Raw genomic sequence first — 15,709 nt, 5'->3', positions numbered from 1 at the left:
GTCTGCAGTCATCAAGGATGGTCCGACTCGGTGTGCAGTCGTCCGACGCGGCTCCGGTGTCGGCGCCAAGCAGGCCTCAACGCACCCTTGTCCACTAAGCCTCGATAAGGCCCCCTCCGCACACTGCTACGCCACCGAGCCACTCGCTCGCCCCGGTCTCGTCTGCTCCAGTGGCAAGCCTCACTCGCACGTGAACGCCAGGGAGGAGAATCGACGGCGCTCCAACGTCCGTCGTCAAGCAGGCAATTTTCGGATCGCAAGGGAAGAGGTCCAAACGGGAGAGAAAGCAAGGGCAGAAAAGGGTCCAAACGGGAAGGAAGCCAAAATGAGAAGAGGGAAATGTCGGCGAGCCAGTTGTTTTTATCGCTTGTTGTCTGACGTCCGCTCTCTCCCTCTGCCAACCAGTGCCTCGTTTCCTTGTGACCTTTCGCGCATTCACACGTCACCGGCGCTTCTCCTCCAATGAGCTCATTGCTTGTTGTGGCTCTTTCGTGCCCTCCTCACTGATTGGCCGAGCGTCTCGCCCTTTGGTGTTACGTCATCGTGTGACACGTCATTATTGGTGGCCAATCAGTGTGGCAAGTCCTTCATCTTCCCTACCCTCCAATAAGCGACCTGCATCCAACTGGCCCCTCCCCCCTGTCAATCACGAGTTCTCCTGGGCGTGGCTCTCGGCCTGCTTGTGCAATGTTTGCCTTCATGCCGGCGTTGTACGCGGCCGCTTCCGGTCTGTTCTTCCGTAGGTCATTGTGGCGGCGGGGGAATTAATTAATGTGTGCGCTAATGGGCCTAGCTAATGTATGTGATGTATTGCCATAAGGGACACCGGAATGATCACAGAGTTTTCACACACGTGGGAATTAGCATTAACCCTAGAACTATTTAACACACGATCATCCTTGTATGATCACAGATATGCACTTAATCCCACAAACCGCCTAAACAAACTTATTACAGGTGAGGATTGCCTATCACGACATACGAAGCACCTACCTATGCAGATCTACCTGGATCTAGATATGCCCTACCCAACCGACATAACAGTATTTTAAACCAATTGCAATGGTTGCTAGAAGACAGGACAGCATGTACAATCATACTAACATAATCATAAGACCTTAAACAAACAAACAAAAAAAATACCTATTTTGGGAACCGCCCCACCCACAGGATAGTAATACAAGCTTCAAAATATGTGCTTCATTTTTTGTAAAGAGTGTATTTCCAATCACTAATTATATGCAGAACTGGGAGAAATTACATGTGAAATTATGTAGAAATTACATGCAAATTGCATCATATACAAAAACAGTTATACAAGACAATGTGGAACATCACATGATGTTGCAGTAATTTGAGCTGTATTGTCAGATTCAACATATCTCTATTTTTGGTTCATTTCTCAATATAATAAAACAACCTAACAAGTACCTACCATCTGAGAGTTAAGCAAAAAAAAAAAATTAATTCATTCTCATAATAATTATTATCACTGTCCTCTTTCTCAATCCGTTTTCCGAGCTTTCGTTTATCCAGACATTTTACCAACACAAATACACCTTCACATAAATTTTCATTTTCTGAAACCATTATATATGATTTAGAGTGACAGATGGCCAATAAAAGCATAATTTCAGATTGCAGTTGCAAGCACAGATGCCATTAGAGCTGAGCTCGTTCAAGGGATAAAGTTGTAAAATGGAAGTAATTTTACCTGTACAAACTCCTCAATTTGCCTTGTTCCGATATCCACTGTGAAATCCGCACAGGAAACCCACGAGATGTTGGCAATTGGACCTTCAAGGCACGGACATGATATAGATGCATGTAGCCACATGATCAAACCACTAAATGTCTGAGCCTTTTATCAATCCTGCCATATTAAGTAACTGTTTATGAATTTTTAAAACTTTTTAAAAAACACATTGATGTATTGTACCCATATAATGACCTACTTATTTGTATCAATTTATCTATGCTATGGGTGTGGAGTAACACAAATGAGGAGAGGTAGTTCATAAACAGGTGTTGATTGAATCTATATTATAAAACAGGAGTGTTTGTCTGTTTGTCTGTCTGTCCATCCCAAAACTACTTCTTCAGTTTTGGGGCTAGCCCCACCAAACATTCTGCGGGACGTTTTTTGGGTCCCAGCAGGTGTTGCAGGTTTCATAAATTTTTCAATAAAATTATAATTTTGAAATAACATTGTTACGAAGCTGCTGCTGATCCAGAAGTGAACAAGATGACAACGATTCTCTGATTTGATAATATCACAATACAAACGTGATTTCACATTATATTTTGATATTTTAATACTGTAGTATATACAGTATAGTAAGACAATGATGTTGCTGTTTGGAATAAAAATATGGAGATATTGAGTTTAAAGCAGAATGAGGAAATGACAAAAGGGTTTCCAACCGTGACATTCGCGGATTCCCTATTTGCAGTTTCGCCATTGACTGGATATAGCAACATGTGCTGCAGTCAGAAAAACAGACAACCAAACGGGTGAAAACACCACCTCCGTCCGTCCACCTTTGGGGGTGGAGGTAACCAGGAAGGAAACTATAGTCGGCGATGTGCATATCTTGAGGCACACTCTTTTGTGGCATTTCTAATGAATACAACAACAACAGGCATTTTAAGGCCATTTTCCCTGCAAGAGCAGGGGCTAGCCTTGCGGTCCCCATGACAATCTTCTCCATTTTGCCCTATTTTCTGCATCTCCCCTTGTTAACCCCCTTGCCCGCATTTCTTCTTCGACCATCTTTAGCCAAGTATTTCTCGGTCTTCCCCGTCCTCTACTTCCTTCTACATTCATTTCCATCACTCTTCTCAACCAGTCACTTTCATCCTTCCTCAACACATGACCAAACCATCTCAAACTGTTTATCTTCACAGCATCCATCACAGGCTCTATTCCCATCATCTTTCGCAATTCATCATTTGTCTTCCTCTCTCTCAACGATACTCCACACATCCACCGAACCATTCACATTTCCACCCTTTCCAGCCTTCGTTGCTGCTCTACATTCATTACCCATGTCTCGCTCCCATAAATCATAACACTTCTAGTTCTCACACATGCAGCATACACCTTTCCCTTCAGCTTCAATGACACTCCCCTCCTCGTCAGCACGCCACTCAGTTCCTGAAACTTCTTCCATGCACATCTCACTCGAGCAACCGTTGCCGAGTCTGATCCACCTTCTCCATTCAGCATGTCTCCTAGGTAACAAAATGTTTTCACACCTTCCAGCTTCACGCCCTCTCCAAGATCCAACTCAACATTTCCTCCATCTGCAGCTCCCTCTGTGCACACCTTACACTTGAATGTAGCTGCCACACTGGTTAATGACCCTCTCAAACCACTACATTATTGATGAACCCACTCAGCGCACATTGTACATTGAATGGAATTCATTCCGACACCCTTCCTGCACACAGCACACGGCCACTTCCCAGTTCTTTCCACCTCATCACATGCTTTACCACTTGCCATCACCTTCGTTTTTCCGATATTCACCTTCAGACCTTTTGTCTCCATACATTCCTTCCACTTGTTCATCTTCTCCTTCAGTCCATCCATACTTTCTGCAATAAACACCAGATCATCTGCATACAACAACTCCCACGGTAAACCCTCCTTTACGTTCCGAGCCAGCACCTCCATCACAGCTACAAATAGTCGTGAACTTAGTACCGACCCCTGATGCACTCCCGCCTTCCCCTCAAACTCACCAGTGTTCCCGTCCTTCGTCCTTACAGCTGTGCGTGCTCTTTTGTACATTGCCATCACTACTCTGATCAACCATTCCTCCACTTCTAACTTCCTCAATGCCCATGTCACTACTTCACATGGAACCCTATCGAATGCTTTCTCCAGATCAACAAACCCAAGAAACAACTTCTTCCTTTTCTCCATGTACTTCTCCTGCAACTGCCTCACAATAAAAAGCGCGTCTGTCGTTCCTCTTCCTGGCATAAATCCAAACTGCATTTCGGCAATCTTCACTTTCTTCCTTATCCTCCTCTCCAACACCCTTTCCAATACCTTCATTCCATGCTCCAATAACTTTATCGCTCGATACGAGCCACACTCCAGAGGGTCACCTTTCCCCTTGCATAGAGGGACGAGGGTACTCAGTTCCCAATCCACTGGAATGCGGCCTTCTTTCACCACCAGATTACAGATCTCTGTCATTCTCTTCACACCCCAACTTCCCGCTGCCTTCAACATATCTCCCACAACTCCCGTCGGCCCTCCCGCTTTTCTACTCTTCATTGCTTTTATCGCTTCCTCAACATCCTTCTCGGTTATCTTCTCTGCCGGTCCTAAAACTGGGTTACTCTCTATGTTGCCATCGCATTGCATTTCTAATGAATGTGAGATATAAACTGTATATCGGTATAACATATATTATCAAATATTATGTTATGGACGAATTGATATTTTTCAATCAAATTGTTTTTCATGTCAATCGCTACTTAGGAGGAGTATTCAGCAAGTTTAACTAATGAGTCATTCACGATAGTCCAACGTTTACCAAGGATTTTTAGATTCAAACATAAAATAATTTATTTTGGATACAACATTAAGACTCATGGAAGAGCGAGAAACTGACTGTAAAAGGGCAATGAATTAAAATTGAGATTGAGGACCACATATTGACACAATAACATGTAATTTGTAATACGATATATATAAAAAGAAGGTATACATTGCTTACACACATTGTTGTACTTTTTTGCTGTATTTTTGATGATTTTGAATGACCTTATTAATGACATTATTAATACAAAGACTGATCAATTAAGAGTAGGTAGAAAACCTGATGTTTAACATTGCTGAAATGAATGTTTTTGACATTCAAACAAGAAGTGAATGTTTGATATTGATGATGCTGCCATTTTTCTCTGCAATCCTCATTCGCTAAATATTTATATTTCTATGTAGTCCTTGAGCCAGACCAAAAGTAATGCTCCGGCGGGGGGAGTAATTCTCATTATGATTTTCCATTAGACCAATGTCTCAAGTGTCAGAAAAGGTGTGATGGACATCTGAGAACGGTAGCTTAGTGCCCGGATGGACGCCATCTTTGAAACCACCCAGCTCGAAAATGCCCATTTGGTGGGGTACATTGTTGCACGTGTATCTGGACTTCTATACTAGCTATCGATGTGCGGTTGACGACTAAATATACGTCCGATGTGTACCGTCTAAATAAAAAATAATATGAAGCATTTTGTTTTAGATTAATTATTATAAAAATCAATTATCGAAAAAAAATCATATATTTTTCAATATTTTATTATTAGACTTGTACTTTTTTTAGTGAAACAACACTGGTATGATTTTCCAAATTATGCATTGTGCTACACCGTTTATCTGTCTATAAAAATAACTCAAAAACTAAAACATATCATCCACCACGAGTTTACAACAAATAAATGTAAAGAGGCATAAAATGACTTAGGCCGCCGCTGGCATTATCTATTCTGACGATAACGCAAGTTAGGAATGTCGTACGGAGAGGATTTTAACACCATACGATATCTAATAAGCAGGCGGAAATTGTTACATAGGAAATCTGCACTTTGGTGGCCATCTTGGATTTCAAAATGGCCGCCAATTATATTAATTATTCATTACTAGAGTTTGGAAAGACGTATGGAGCTGATTTTAACACCATACGATGTATATTCCTAATAAGCAAGCGGAGGTATCATTGAACATGTCATGTTTTAGTCAAATAACACCGGTATGATCTTCCAAATTATACATTTTGCTAAACCGTTTATCTGTCTATAAAGATTTTCAGGCAATTTGGCCTGCATTATAATAGAGAACAACATATGCTATACAATATACAGTGCACACAAAGTTAATCATCAGAGTCGCCATCAGAGTCATTGGCATCCTGAGCCACGATAGCATCATCCTGCACCATGTTGGAGCATCCCTGCAGCTTACACACAACAGTGCACTTCAACCCATTCAGTATGCAGGAGCAATCTGACGGTCGACACGTCCTTCTGCATGTGCATGAGATGAGATTCAAGACGACATCTGGAGCTGGTAGACCCGCCATCCATCGGATTGTGAGCGAACCGCCATCATCGAGTTCCCAACCATGTCCTGCTGATGGTGTTGGGACGTCTGGTAGGTTTTCAAGGCTGCGTCGCCAGATAGCCGCCTGATAGTTGGCCCTAAGCGTATGCTGCATCAAGGAGTCTTCACAAGGCGGCAATTGTCCAGATTCGATCTGGCCCTTCTTTGCACAGAACATGTGATAACGGAGCGAATTAACACCGACGATCTTCGTGTTCTTGGCGTACAGCTGACACGTGAAGGCCTGAATGCTATTGAAGACGTCTGTTGGTACATTCCACGAAGATCCCAGATCTGTGAATGCTTGAAGATACAGCTCATTCGCTTGCACAAGCTTCAAAGCCTTTATCTTTCCTTGGCTAGCCAGAGCACTCACAGTGTCACACCCGCTCCATGCATGAAGCCCTGGCAATGCACTGCAAACTCCAGACCCCAATACCGCAGCCAACTTTCCAACGTCGATCATTCTGACTCGAACCTTTGTTCCTCGTCTGATGAAGAGCTGACTATCGATGGTTCTGCTGAGATGAAGACTGATGATCAGAACGTCGGTGTCATCTGCCACTAAGATGATCGTCTTGTAGTGGGTAGCGGCGTGCTTTGCGTGGAGAAACATACGCGTGTCTGCTTCCTCGTGGCTACATTCGAGTGCTTGCACCAACTTCCACCTATCGCGGGTCAGTACCAGACATTTTTCACCACAGGTGACATACAGTGTTCTGTTGCCTAGCTTTTCGCGATTTGTTTCATGTTTCCACGACTCCGCCAGAAACACAACCAGTTTCTCCTTTGTCTGGCTGCAAGCAAGGAGACGCCGCCAGTTCATGATTTTGTGTGCGGGTCTGATCTCGCTGAAACTGATGCCTTCATTTGAACCGCGGTTCACACGCTCAGCTGCTTTGATGGATTCTTCTGTGTATGTGTCAAAGACAACATCGATGCGCTCACTGCCTTGACCAGCGTGAAGCGCTGCAGCAAGGATGCGGTCAGATAGTTCTTCGAACGTGTCGTTCTCGCCATGCATCTTTTGTATGAGAGCCATCGCATCAATTATTGTTGCACTTCGCTTGTCAACGTTCTCGGCTGGTTCCACAAGACCTTCCATGTGTTTCGCAAGTGCAGCTTTGTTCGTTTTTTTCATTGACCCATCAACGTTTGCCAAAGACCATGGTAACGGCCCTAGTGGGTGACAAAGGACAAGTTGCATGTCGAGGTTCCTTGTCTTGGCGATGAGTATCATGGTGGCAAACAGTTGTCTGTCAGCTCTCAGGACGATCTCCTTGTTTGTGCCCTTCACAACTTTCTGCTTGATCTTACCAAAGGTCTTCAAGTTTAGCTTGTTCAATGTGTCATGAAAGCCTGTTCCCTCTTCAAGACGTTTCTGGAAGCTTTGATATGCCGCTTCCCCCTTTTGCAGGGTGTTGAGTAGGTCATTAGAAACGTCCTCCCTCGCAGCCGCTCCGGTAGATATACTGAGAAGACATGACGGATCATCGGCGAATGGATTGGTCCAGTCATTTTCCAGTAGATCACAGATAGCTGTGACGCCAGACTCATCACGTTTGATGCGAGAAGTAGACAAGTCAGGGTGCTTGGCGTGAGATGTGTCGCTGCCATTCACAAGGATAGTTTCTCGTAGTTGCCTCAGTGCAGTAGCCCGATTTTCTGCAGTTAGATAGTATCGTGACACAGCCCCTTGTCGAAGACTAAAACCTCGTGTTCCTCCAGCTGTTTGCGTATCTTTGTTTACTGTTTCTTCTGTTGTCTGATCAACAGCGATTCTGGCAAATGGATTCCCTGGTCTAAGCTGTACGGAGAAGTAGCCTTGATTGAAATGCCTGTACAACTCGGGGCATGTTTCGTGGAGTTGCGTCATCTGTGCATAGTACACTGGTAGATATCTAGCATAGTTCACCTTGTTCATTGCGAAACACCAAGGGATCACTCTTCTGACACAAGCCAAGTGAAGCATCCAGTCGCCTTCTCTATCCGCACGAATCAACCCCAGCAGGGTCTCTACCATATCAATATACATCATCCAGAAGCGAGCCAGGTCTCCATGTTTGGTTCGCAGAAAATGTAGGTATTTCGCGAACATGTCAAAGCTCTGTACACATGAATCATCATCGAGAGCAGCAGCGAGAGTCTCGTGGCAAACATCCTCCTTGATGCTGCGAATTTTGAGGTCAGTGCTTCGAATCTGGGGTTCCTTGTCAGGATGATTGCTTTCTATCCACACCTGGAAGCCCTTCCAAATGATGCGCATTAGTGCCTCGTACATCAACTTGTGGAGTCGCACAGCACGGTTGTATTGCTTGCCTTCCAGAACCCTGTTGATGGAACCTTCAGCGATTACTCCTGACTCAACAGCTACATCCCGAAGGCCTGCATCTCCAAACATTTTCCCAATGCTCGACATGAAGTTACAGATGGTATGGAAGTTCCCCATCATGAGCACGATTCTTCCATATCGATCGACATCTTTCCATGCTATTTCGGTCGCCTTAGCAAATAGTGCCTGGTCTAGCACCACCGGTATACGCTCAAGCTGAAGTGAGGATTTCTTGCACTGTTGCCATATCTGTGGCAGGCGCGTTTATAGTCGGCAGGTAGCCAACTACATCTTCCGTCACCTGAACACGATCTCTAGTCATGATGTTGAAACCAGTCCACGAACTGATTGTCTGGTCGCATGGTTCCAGCGAACCCATGGTCCCCCCCCCCCCCCCCTCAGAAATTAATCAGGTCACCGCAACAAATCTCAGACTGAGATATAGAATATAGAATATAGATATAGAATAGACTGACGTCACTTTCGGCACTGGGTTCTGTGGGTTGATAATTATCGGCGGGAAATTCCAACTGACATAGTTTCGGTTTGTGGAAAGTGCATGCCTTTTCATATATTTTTTGTGTACACTCGTGGTGGATGATATGTTTTAGTTTTTGAGTTATTTTTATAGACAGATAAACGGTGTAGCACAATGCATAATTTGGAAAATCATACCAGTGTTGTTTCACTAAAAAAAGTACAAGTCTAATAATAAAATATTGAAAAATATATGATTTTTTTTCGATAATTGATTTTTATAATAATTAATCTAAAACAAAATGCTTCATATTATTTTTTATTTAGACGGTACACATCGGACGTATATTTAGTCGTCAACCGCACATCGATAGCTAGTATAGAAGTCCAGATACACGTGCAACAATGTACCCCACCAAATGGGCATTTTCGAGCTGGGTGGTTTCAAAGATGGCGTCCATCCGGGCACTAAGCTACCGTTCTCAGATGTCCATCACACCTTTTCTGACACTTGAGACATTGGTCTAATGGAAAATCATAATGAGAATTACTCCCCCCCCCCCCCCCCCCCCCCCGGAGCATTCACTTCAAAAAATGGCCGGTTGGCTCAAGGACTAATGGTACAAGGCCTTTGTCCAAAGCTTAATGGAGTACTGCTCTCCCCTCTGGGTTGGTACCATCACTTCACATTCTTAATCTTGGCTTTTGCAGAATGCAAAGCTCACAACATTCTTGGTATCTCCCACAATGAGACAGAAGTACAACACCCGTTGCTTTCACACCACGGTCAAGTCAGTGATCTTGCTCCCTCTACCTTCTCAACCATCGTTGCAAAATAAGATATCCATAAAAATGAAGGAACTTGTACAATAATGTGTCCATCAAAATTAAGCAATTTGACTTGGCTCTGGCATCTTTCATATTGATGAGAATGAAGAAATTGTGAAGAACATCATGATGTGGTTTGAGATTGTAATGACAAGTAATTTTTTTGAAGAATATGCTGTGGAAGTTGAAACAAACCTGGTAATGAAGCTGACTTCTTTTGTTGCTTCTGCTCTGCACCGGGCAGCATATCATTCATCACTGCCTTGTCGCTGTGCCCCCTTTCTTCATTATCCATCGAAAAGCTTTAAATGATAGATCTGAGGGCAATACGGAAATGAAACATTGAAATACTGAGGCACCACACTATAATGCACGTTAGAATGACCAAGGGTCAAGAGGGTGCACAGGACATAGGAAGACTCAGCCATACGCCCCAAGAAACTAAAAGCCAAGCCATGCTCCCTCGGCAAACATCATGACCCCGAGCACTAAGCCAATTATTGACTCAAATAACTGAGTGATTTAGAGAGAAGAATTCGCACAGGAAGGCCAGACCACTCTTTAATGTTGTGAATGAAATCAGTGTTTGTTGACCTGCGGTATGGACAACAGAAGAAAGAATTAAATAAATAAAAACACACAAAACCAATAAAATTCCCCGCCACGTACATTCTAGCTTGACACAGAATAACCTCTTGAGAGTCATTCGTCGCTTTTGATTTCCTTTCAATGACAAACCAATCTTGATGACAATAACCTCAGGAAGCCTTCGAGGAAAATACTGGCCAGTGGTTCTAGTTTTCTATTACTAAGAAACTACCTCTGCTATTACAACCTATAGTATATTGCCCATAATTTGGTTTTATACTCAAAATTATTAACACCCATAATTTCGGTGAGGTCATTCACAAGATCTCCACTGGATCGCCGTCTATCATGTTGAGGACATACCCTGAGGTACTTAATAGCTCTTTTGGAGAGTTTTCACTTTCATTCTGACCGCTTATTTTGTCTGCAATACTGCAAGGTCAACACAGACCTTACCCTAGTGAATCAAAATTTTCTCAAAGAGGCCATCAAAGATTTGATTTCCAAACAGGAAATCCCACTAACTGCTTCCAAATTCATTGCCACTCCAAGAACGACACAAATGTACTTTTTTACAAAAGATCCACAAGGCCAACAACTTCGGTCGTCCCCTATCATCTCCATTTACTAAACTGAAAACTGAAAATCTTCTACGCCTCGAATTTTCTCCCCTTGAACTGGTCCTCACTCTAAAATTGCTTCTTGCTTGCTAGTGGATTCGAAAAACAGACGAACGGTGTAGCCATAAGCACCAAAATGGGTCCCAGCTATGAAAATATTTTTGTCAGTTTGATTGGGAAATAAATTTTTCACCCGTTCAATGGTCCCACCCCATCTTTGGCCGCTACATACAATAGATGACTGCATTGGTGCCGTATCCTGTGGTAGGGAGGATCTTGAATGGTTTATCATCTTTCTCAATTCTTTTTACGGTTTCCGGTTTGGGTGGCAGCTTTTCTTCTCTTCTCTGAGATCTGCCTACAAAATTAAGTGAACCATTCCGGATTTGTCTCTGTTGTCATCAATTGTTGTCCACTTTTGTTTGTGTTGATTGTTGTTCGTATCGTGTACTCATTGCCATGTCTTGTGCATGCCTGTTTGGTTATTACCCCGCGTACACAAAGCTAAAAGCATTTGATTCACTTTGTCTGTCTGTCTACAAACATCAGTTTATGATCGAGGAACAACTTCTTTCCAATTGAATGATATATTTTGAACACGAATCAGAGCATGAATCAGAAAACGAACCTGTAGTTTAGCAGATCCGGCCGATCAGTGGGATTTGTTTGTGCATCTGTCTGTGAACAGGATATCTCAAAAAGTTGTGGAGGGATTCGGACAAAATATTTCAGAGAGATTGGGTATGTGATGAGGATGAAATTATTAGGTTTTGGTGAAGATCCGGATCGAGATACTATAACTTATGTCATTCTACACCAGTGAGAAATAGGGGAAAAAAACGATATGTCGCAGGCTATCTCAAAAAGTTATGGGCTAATCTGAATTTGTCCCGATTGCACATGCACAGAGGATGAGATAATTTTTTTACTCTGTCTGCCTGCCGTGAATTCAATAAAATGGGAAATCAAAATGGAAACTTGCTGTTTTTAAGGATGTCATAAAGCACACAAACAACAGGTACAAATAACTAATGTAACGTGTTAAATAAGGTAGTGTAAAAGATGCTGCATCAATGGTGGTAAACCTCCAAAAAAAAAGATACAACCTTTAAAATCTTTATTTTATTTCAATTGAATCATATATTTCAACACTAGAACCCAAATTGTCGTTTTGCCACTTTCAAAAACCTGTCGTTTAGCAGTACTTCGACAAAATATAACGACATTTTACATCATCTCGACCAATAAAATTTGCTGCTCACAGACCCTGCCCATGTCCTTTTTTCTCAAGACTGCACGTGGTAAGGTGTTATATGAACTCTCTAGTTTTGATCTAGCATGTCTGTCTCAGCTTGTTAAGTGCACTCATTTTTTTCCCAAGATTCGCACACCCTTTTATCATGCTTTCTCCCATCGTCTCTCAACATCCCGATTCCAAAACTCGCTCTAACTCCAATCAAGGAGAATGGACTTGCCACCACGGTCCATTACAAACCTTTTACGATCTCTGGACAACCAGGCGACCAAGCACATAATCTTCTGTAATGAGTGCAGGATTATTTTTGTGAACCTCTCCAACCGGTACACTCACTCATATCATTTGAACACGAATCAGAGCATGAATCAGAAAATGGACCTGTAGTTTAGCAGATCTGGCCAATCAGTGGGATTTGTTTGTGCATCTGTCTGTGAACAGGATATCTCAAAAAGTTGTGGAGGGATTCGGACAAAATATTGCAGAGAGATTGGGTATGTGACGAGGATGAAATTATTAGGTTTTGGTGAAGATCCGGATCGAGATACTATAATTTATGTGATTCTACACCAGAGAGAACAACAACAAACAACATGCATTTTAAGGCCATTTTCCCTGCTAGAGCGGGGGTTAGCCTTGCGGTCCGCATGACAATCTTCTCCATTTTGCCCTATTTTCTGCATCTCTCCTTGTTAACCCCCTTGCCTGCATTTCTTCTTCCACCATCTTTAGCCAAGTCTTTCTCGGTCTTCCCCGTCCTCCAGTGAAATAGTGAACCAGAAATGTAAACCAGAAATAGAAAGAAAAAAACAGAAATAGAACCAGTGAGAAATAGGGCAAAAAAACGACATGTCGCAGGCTATCTCAAAAAGTTATGGGCTAATCTGAATTTGTCCCGATTGCACATGCACAGAGAGGATGAGATAATTTTTTTACTCTGTCTGCCTGCCGTGAATTCAATAAAATGGGAAATCAAAATGGAAACTTGCTGTTTTTAAGGATGTCATAAAGCACACAAACAACAGGTACAAATAACTAATGTAACGAGTTAAATAAGGTAGTGTAAAATATGCTGCATCAATGGTGGTAAACCTCCAAAAAAAAAGATACAACCTTTAAAATCTTTATTTTATTTCAATGGAATCATATATTTCAACACTAGAACCCAAATTGTCTTTTTGCCACTTTCAAAAACCTGTCGTTTAGCAGTACTTCGACAAAATATAACGACATTTTACATCATCTCGACCAATAAAATTTGCTGCTCACAGACCCTGCCCATGTCCTTTTTTCTCAAGACTGCACGTGGTAAGGTGTTATATGAACTCTCTAGTTTTGATCTAGCATGTCTGTCTCAGCTTGTTAAGTGCACTCATTTTTTTCCCAAAATTCACACACCCTTTTATCATGCTTTACTCCCATCGTCTCTCAACATCCCGATTCCAAAACTCGCTCTAACTCCAATCAAGGAGAATGGACTTGCCACCACGGTCCATTACAAACCTTTTACGATCTCTGGACAACCAGGCGACCAAGCACATAATCTTCTGTAATGAGTGCAGGATTATTTTTGTAAACTTCTCCAACCAGTACCCTCACTCATATCATTTCCTTCAAGCCCACATCCTCTCAAGTCTCACCCGTTCTCCGGGTCCCCATGTCTATGGCCCCCCTCCATACATCTAAGTGCCCCCTTCCCTTCTCTCCTTCTCCCTGCATCGATGAGCAGATCGAGTTTACAACTTCTCAAAAGGAGAGGAATTGTGTCTTAGATGCATATATTTTTACCTCCGCCACCAAAGGTGAACATTGGTTGTGTTTTCACCCCTGTGCGTTTGTGACGTGGACAAAATGATTAGATTTTGGTGAGAACCGGATCGAGATACTATAATTTATGTGATTCTACACCAGTGAGAAATAGGGCAAAAAACGATATGTAGCAGACTATCTCAAAACGTTATGGGCTAATTCAGACGAAACTTTGTGGACAGGTTGGGTGTGTGACAAAGACGAATCAATTCGATTTTGGTGAGGATGCAAATACGGAACAGGATCAGATTTTTTTTTTTTAAGTGATCCTTCACCATTGATCCAGTTTGGGTACCGCGTTGTAGACCTGATATGTGCAATTGGCTCATGACAGGATGAAGCGGTACCCAAACTGGATCAACCTGATGTGGTTCAGTGATGAAGCCCATTTCCACTTGAACGGTGCCATCAACAACCACAACAACATTTTCTGGGGGGCAGAACCACCTGAGACCTACAGGAAAGTTGGACAGAACTTTGGAGTCAGGATCAATGCCTGTCTGAACCGTGGAGGGGCACACGTCGAGAACGTCAATTACACGGATTTTGCGTAAATGTCAATTTCAGACCTTGGGCTCTCACTAACTCTAGCAGTGATTTACTGCAATAGCAGTGATAGAAAATACCATGTCATAAGCTTTCAATAAATGTTTGGTTCATGTTCCTGAGGTTTCTGTTTCTTTGTAAATAAACGTTTAAAAGTTGTGTCACTCTTTTTGAAACACCCTGTATGTATGTTCAGCTTGGTGGAGATATGCACTCCAGAGTGTCGTTCCAGTTCGCAATATTATTTTAGAGATGTAATGATGTGCTCGCTCACAGTTCCAGGACAATACATGAGTCACGACGCCAAGGTTTCCGAAAAGACAATTACAAATTGTGATTGTTAATCATCCAAGATGTATATATATCTAGCTTGCGGATTACAAGTCATACGGGGACTGCACAGATGCCACGGCATTCCATTAATTGGGTTTTTTTTTTATCCCAAGAGGTTTTTTTAATTTTATGTACAATATTTAGATCCGTCCGATGATCAACGCCTGTACTCGACGTTTGTCCAGTTTGTCGATCTGCTTTCGTAGTTTGTTCAGCTTACAAGATATTTGTGCGTTTCGAAGTACAATTAATTCCAGATTTCCAGTCGATGTAACCTCGATGGCTCATTTTTCATGGAATACCAATCATTTTTCATGGAATGCCCCCGAGCTTTTGGGCGATTTATTTTTAAAACTACGTTTGTACAAGAAACAAGAGCGTTATGCCTTGAAAGGGCACAGAGACGTTAATAGTAAAAAGGTTTTATATACACAACATTCTGAAAAAACAGAATGTACCCTGGTGTGTACCCTGGTTAGAATAGGTACACCGTATCCCTGCGTGTCGTAAGAGGCGACAAAGAGGGTTGGCATCAGGAAGGGCATCCGGCCATAAAAACATTGCCTCAAAAAGAGAACCATGACAATTACAACTACACAGGGTACAGCCCGAAGTGGAGTTGGTTTCTGAGGTTTGGGACATGGAATGTAGGGACAATGACAGGGAGATCAGGAGAAGTGGTGGAAGTATTGGTCAGAAGAAGAGCAGACATATGTTGTGTGCAAGAGACGAGATGGAAGGGAAGTGGTGTGAGAATGGTGAAGGGTATGCAGGGACGGAAATACAAGTTTGTGTGGCAAGGG

General features: G+C 42.6%; 1 protein-coding gene across 1 annotated transcript in view; it reads right to left on the bottom strand.

Moving 5' to 3' along the window:
* Nucleotides 1-15,709, bottom strand: part of AKAP14 (A-kinase anchoring protein 14) — a 42,429-nt gene that overhangs the window by 23,096 nt on the left and 3,624 nt on the right. The window contains exons 2-3 of the mRNA XM_068114043.2: nt 9,951-10,072; nt 1,715-1,797 (exon numbers count right to left, since the gene is read on the bottom strand). Coding sequence (XP_067970144.2) covers nt 1,715-1,797; nt 9,951-10,050 — 183 coding nt within the window. The 5' untranslated portion in view covers nt 10,051-10,072. The remainder of the gene's footprint in view (nt 1-1,714; nt 1,798-9,950; nt 10,073-15,709) is intronic.

Source organism: Myxine glutinosa, chromosome 4, assembly GCF_964187855.1.
Source record: "Myxine glutinosa chromosome 4, kmMyxGlut1.1, whole genome shotgun sequence".
Classification (NCBI taxonomy): Eukaryota; Metazoa; Chordata; class Myxini; order Myxiniformes; family Myxinidae; genus Myxine; species Myxine glutinosa.
This window is presented reverse-complemented; position numbering and strand designations above follow the sequence as displayed.